The sequence below is a fragment of the Lactuca virosa genome, chromosome 8 (genome assembly GCF_052849685.1).
Source record: "Lactuca virosa cultivar CGN04683 chromosome 8, Lactuca_virosa_CGN04683_v6, whole genome shotgun sequence".
Classification (NCBI taxonomy): Eukaryota; Viridiplantae; Streptophyta; class Magnoliopsida; order Asterales; family Asteraceae; genus Lactuca; species Lactuca virosa.
Window position 1 is genome coordinate 117,626,656 of NC_136433.1, and position 5,945 is coordinate 117,632,600.

Here is a 5,945-nt window from a genome sequence, read left to right on the forward strand (position 1 = left end):
TTCTGGCCCCCAACTCTGGTATCAGCGGGCTTATCCCGCTTCGTCGCTGGCTGCGAGTGCACTGGTCTCCGGTCCCGACCCCAGGACTCCTCTTCCTCCCTAGTCTGCAGCTCAAGCTCAATCTCCCTCCTCCTGGCATTGGCCTGAAGCTCAGCCAATGTCCTGTATGACGAGTTCGCCATGAACTCTCGTATATCCTTCCTCAGTATGCTTAAATATCGTCTCACACGCGCCTGCTCTGTGGACACATGCTCAGGGAAAAACATCGCCCTCTCGTGGAACATCCTCGAAATCTCAGTCACTGACTCTGTCTTCTGCTTGAGAGACGGAAACTCCTATGCCAATCGTTCCCTCTCCACCGGGGGAACATACTCGTCTCGAAACATCAAAACAAACCTCTCCCATGTCACTGCAGCAAGATCTGTAGAGGTAAAGTTGGCTGTCACAAACTTCCACCAGTCCTTCGCTCCCAAGCGAAGCTGGTTCAGCGCAAACCGAACTCTCAAGTGATCTGGGCATGAACATGTGTAAAAACATCCCTCGATATCAGAGATCCAACTTATTGCAACAATCGGATCCTGTGTCCCGTCAAACTCTGGTGGCTTCATGTTGCTGAACTCCCAGAACAACAACGTGTCACCTCCCTGTGGCCTAGCAGCGACGATAGGTGTAGTGGCTGCAACAGCAGCAGCCTCAGTAACAATAGCATACCGCTCATCAAAAGTCTCAATCAAGGTGGTCTTAATAGACCCAAACATCTCAGGAATCTCCGCTCGAATAGCTGCGGCCACTTCCTCGTGAATCATCCTGTGAATCTCATCGTCACTAGTCCCACTGCGCTCGGGGTTGTGGTGTGTACCCACCATGATGTCTCTGAAATACAACACAAAAATCATCAGAGACTCGCTCGAGCATACTCACACTCGATCACTGCGCTCGGGGTTGTGGCGTGTACCCACCATGATGTCTCTAGAGCTCAATATCTCATAAAGTCTCCAACTTTTGGGACAAAACCCTAAAATACTCTACTATGATGCACAAAACAAAAGGATGAGAAAGCTTGCAGCTTTATACCTCTATGTGAAGCTCCCAACTCAGATTTTCTCAGATCCAAGAGCCTGGACTCTCACTCCTTCTTCTCCAAAGCTTCTTCTTCACTTCAAGAACACATCAAGACTCTCCAATGCACTCACAAGCTCACAAGCTCTAAGAACGAGGGTTTAGGGCACAAGAGGGTTTGTTGTCTGAGAATGGTGGCCAGGAATGAGGCCATCATATCCTTTATATAGGGGACTCACCCTAAATTAGGGTTTTCACTCTGGGCCTAGTACGCTGGGCGTACCCTCTGGTACGTTGTGCGTACTAGGTGGCTTCCGCGTCAAATGCACGCATATGAGTACGCTGAGCGTACACTCACATACGTCCCGCGTACTCATCCACTACCTTTTCTCAAATAAGGGCCAAAATGGACAAGTGCTCAAAGGTCAAGGTTTAGAAGGTATACCTGAACTTGGGATGTTACACAGAGTGGGTAAGTTTTGTATATTTTGTATTTGTGTTGGGTGTGTTGTGCATTTCTTATGCAAGGTTCCGGGTTTATGCGCGGGTTTATGGGTTGCTCCATGAAGCTGTGTACCCGGAGTATTTAATGTGTTATAGTGGTTCATTTGTGATCAGTCGTGATAGCTTACAGTCTGTATTCATTCTCTCTTCTCTCTTGTATTAGGGTTTCTCTCATATTAGGGTTTCTCTGTGTAAATCTAGAGGATCTTCTTCTGTAGAAAGATTCTTGAGATTTATGTAATCATTTGAGTGTAAGTGTATATGTAGAGAGGTTTCTGATGTAAGTTGATGTTTGATCGAACTGGTTTATAGTGAATAAACTGTTCAAGTTGGGAATTGTTGGTGTTTTTACTTTCTTGATATGGTATCAGAGCTTTCAGGCTCCGTTTTCTTCTTCTTCGATGTTCATCGGTGATTTTTCTCTCTGAACGTCGTCATAAAAGGTTGTTTCTAACTCCTTTTTCTGTTGTTTCTTCATAGTTTTGTTTTAATCTAGAGGATGTTTCATGAAATCTCTAGATCATTTACATAAACTGTATTTTTTGGTTGATCGTTTCAACTTAGGGTTTTCTTCTTATTATTCCTTTCATATCAGAACGATTTTTTTAAGATTCTGGTACTGTGAGTTCTTTGTGGTTTCTTGCAGGTTTGGTTCACTCGTTGCTTGGTTTTGGACGTCTGCTTGAACTTCAGTCGATTAATCTGTTTGTCTGAAATAACTCTCTATGGGTCGGATTTCATCACCGATAAACCCTAAGTAGGGAACAGACAAATAGAGTCGATCTCTCAAGGCTTCGTCCTAATAGCACTGTGAGGGGTTTCTTGTTTCTCTTCTTGTCTCTTTTCATATTATGATTGGGAGATCCTGGATGTCTTGAGTACTCCAGTTATTGTTCTTTGTTTTTATTCTGTGTGTTTTAATATTTGTTGTTAACGTGATTTTCTTGACTCAGTATTGATTGTCTTGGGCCCCAACAAACGTGGTGACCATCTGGACTTTTAGTTAATACTTGAGTCTGTTTTAATTGTCTGATTTCTTCTTTGTTATCTGTTAGCTATTTGGTTACCTGATTTTGATTTGTTGTTAATTTGTTCTTATGGCTGGTCCTACTGAACCTCCTAGTGGAAGTGGAAAGGATGATCAAATTAATTTTGATGATCCTCTCTTTGTCCATCCCTCTGATAATGCTGTTACAACTATTGTTACAATAAAGCTAACTGGTAATGAGAATTTTAGATTGTGGAGGAGTTCTATGTCTAGAGCTCTTAGGGCTAGAAATAAACTTGGTTTTGTTTATGGAACTTTTAAGAAAACTGATGTTGATGCAACTAAACAAACTAAATGGGATAGGGCCAATGATGTTGTCTGTTCTTGGCTTTTGTCGTTTTCCATTTATCAGAATCAAGCTTATTCTGATGTAGCTGAGGACATTTGGAAGAGTCTTTTTGAAACTTATAACAAGTCAGATGGGTCTGTTGTTTTTAATATTCATCAACAAATAAATACTCTTAAACAAAATGGAATTTTACTTTCAGACTATTTAATAAGCTTGACTCTCTTTGGAAGGAATTTGATGGTCTTACAAGTCTCACTGAGTGTACATGTGAAGCTGCTGTTAAACAAAAGGGCCATTCTAATCTCATGAAACTTATGCAGTTTCTCAGTGGTCTTGATGATTCATATAGTTAAGTCAAGAGTCAAATTTTACTTATAGAACCTTTACCTAATGTCAAAACTACATTTTCTATATTGTCTAGAGAAGAGTCTCTCCAAAGAAATGGTTCTTTGTCTTCTATTCATTCCTCTCAACTTTCATCTAAGTCTCAGTCTATTGCTTTCAATAGTAGGTTTAATAATAGGTTTAACTCCAACAGTTCCAATAAGAGTAAAAATCAAGTTGTTCAATGCAAGAATTGTGGTATTAAAGGTCATTCAATTGAATAATGTTACAAGATAATAGGATATACAAAAGATTTTAAGCAGAAAAGTGAGTCCAATAATCAAAAAACCTTTTCTGTTAATTCTGCTACCACTTATTCTGGGAGTTCTAATGCTCCTAACTTAACTGATTCTGTTGGAGATTCTGAGTTCCATCAGCTTACCAAGGAATAGTACATCAAGTTTTTACAACTTATAAATGATAAGCAAGGTAATGAGGAAGCATCCGCTAGTGCTAATATGGCATGTACTTGCTTATTCCAAGCTTTTAATTCTTCTGTTAATTTTCAAAAGTGGATTGTTGATTCAGGAGCCACTCAACATATGATTGCTTCTGAATCTCTTCTTCATGACACTGTGGATGTGTCTAAATTGAATCTTCTTGTTAGTCATCCTAATGACACTTCTGCTAAAATAGAGAAGATTGGTAACATGAATATATCTAATTCCTTAACTTTGTTTGATGTTTTTGCTGTTCCAGACTTTAATGTAAACTTGTTATATGTTCATAAAGTCTGTAAGGACAGTAATTGTGAGGTCATTTTTAATGAACATAGTTGTAAAATTCAGGGTTTACAATCAAAGGAGATGGTGGGGAATGGTAGAGAATCTGGAGGTCTCTATTACATGAATAATGAGCCTTCAGGTAATTCTTTTAGAATTAATAATTCTTCATCCATTTGTTGTGTTTCTAAACTTATTTGGCATAACAGACTTGGTCATCCTTCTGATCAAGCTTTATGCTCTTTAAAACAAAAAATTAATTTTGAAAATGATATTCTTCCTCCTTGTGATGTGTGTCATAAAGCTAAACAAACCAGAGAGTCCTTTCCTGTTAGTCAACATGTAACTTCACATCTTGGTGAGTTAATTCATCTGGATGTGTGGGGCCCTTATAGAGTGACCCCTGTAGAAGGATTTAGATATTTCTTGACCATTGTGGATGATTTTACTAGAGCTACTTGGGTATATTTGTTGAGATCAAAGGATGAAGTTTATAATTGTGTTCTTTTGTTTTTCAATATTCTTTTAAATCAGCTTGAAGTTAAAAATAAAACAGTTAGGTCAGATAATGGGACTGAGTTTTTAAATAATAAGATGAAACAGTTGTTTGAGTCTAAAGGTATTATGCATCAAACTTCTTGTGTTCACACTCCACAGCAAAATGGAGTTGTGGAGAGAAAGCGCACATTTTAAATGTTGCTAGGTATTTGATTTTTCAATCAGGTTTACCTCTTAAGTACTGGGGAGAAGTTGTTTTAACCTCTGTTTTCTTAATTAATAGAACTCCTACTTCTGTTTTAAAAGGTGCTTCTCCTTATGAACTTGTTTATAAATCTTCTCCTACTTTTGATAGACTTAGAGTTTTTGGATGTTTATATTTTGCAACAAAGTTGAATAATTTGGATAAATTTTCTGAAAGGGATGATAAATGTATATTTCTTGGTTATTCATCTGATAAAAGGGATATAAAGTTCTTAGTCTTGACTCAAATCTTATTTTTGTTTCCAGGGATGTAAAATTTTATGAGTATGTTTTTCCTTTCAAGCTCAAATCTTCTTCTAAGAAAAATAAATCCAATGTTCCTTTGTGCTCTAGTGATCCTTTTTCCTATGATGAATCTTTGTACTCTAGTTCTTTACTTGATAACTCTAGTCTAGATAACTTGAGAGATGTCCATCAGTTGGATGGTGCTAGTGCATACCAATATCTGGATGAGACTAGTCCCTTTGATGTCAGCAACCAGACTGGCGAGGCACACATGCCTTCTTCTGGTGAGATGTTTCCTAGTTCTTCTACAATGTCTGAGGAAAGTGGTCAATTTAATACAGATTCTCCTGAAAGTGGTCAGTCTATTAGGGCTACTAGGTCTGGTCGTATTGTACATTTGCCTGCTAGATTTAGTGACTATATCGTGGAAGGAAAACATAAGTATGGAATTGAACGACCAGTTAACTATTCTTCTCTTGATAATGAAAATATATGTTTTGTTTCAAATCTTAATAAAACTATTGAACCAAAAACTTATAGTGAGGCTGCGTTAGATCCGAATTGGATAAAAGCAATGAATGAGGAAATGGAGGCTCTTTATAGAAATAACACTTGGGAAATTACTGATCTTCCTAAAGGAAGAAAAGCTATAGGTTGTCGTTGAATTTATAAAATTAAATATAAGTCTAATCGAGAAATAGAAAGGTTTAAAGCTAGGCTTGTAGCAAAAGGATATAGTCAACGAGAAGGTATTGACTACGAGGAGACTTTTTCTCCTGTTGCTAAAATAGTCTCTATAAGAATAGTTTTATCTTTAGCTGTTCATCATTCTTGGCCTCTATTTCAGCTTGACATTAATAATGCTTTTTATATGGTGATTTGTCGGAAGATGTTTATATGAATCTACATGAAGGATATCATTCTAAAGGTGATGTCAGGGTTTGTAGACTAA

At 38.0% G+C, this 5,945-nt stretch overlaps 1 protein-coding gene across 1 annotated transcript; it reads left to right on the plus strand.

Annotated features, from left to right (window-relative positions):
• The first annotated feature begins 2,660 nt into the window (after positions 1-2,660).
• LOC145130768 (uncharacterized) lies at positions 2,661-5,657 on the plus strand. Its single transcript, XM_079065536.1, has 7 exons — positions 2,661-3,034; positions 3,100-3,230; positions 3,813-3,991; positions 4,073-4,468; positions 4,541-4,625; positions 4,730-4,895; positions 5,015-5,657. The coding sequence occupies exons 1-7, from the start codon at positions 2,661-2,663 to the stop codon at positions 5,655-5,657; spliced, it is 1,974 nt and encodes a 657-aa protein (XP_078921662.1).
• Positions 5,658-5,945: the final 288 nt, after the last annotated feature.

What these genes read in the sequence shown, in the direction of transcription:
- LOC145130768 (XM_079065536.1), top strand. Translation starts at nt 2,661, where the DNA reads ATGGCTGGTCCTACTGAACCTCCTAGTGGAAGTGGAAAGGATGATCAA. An exon ending in ACTTATAACAAGTCAGATGG is followed by an intron (nt 3,035 to 3,099) that starts GTCTGTTGTTTT and finishes TTTTACTTTCAG; the next exon opens with ACTATTTAATAAGCTTGACT. An exon ending in TGTTTATATTTTGCAACAAA is followed by an intron (nt 4,896 to 5,014) that starts GTTGAATAATTT and finishes TTTTGTTTCCAG; the next exon opens with GGATGTAAAATTTTATGAGT.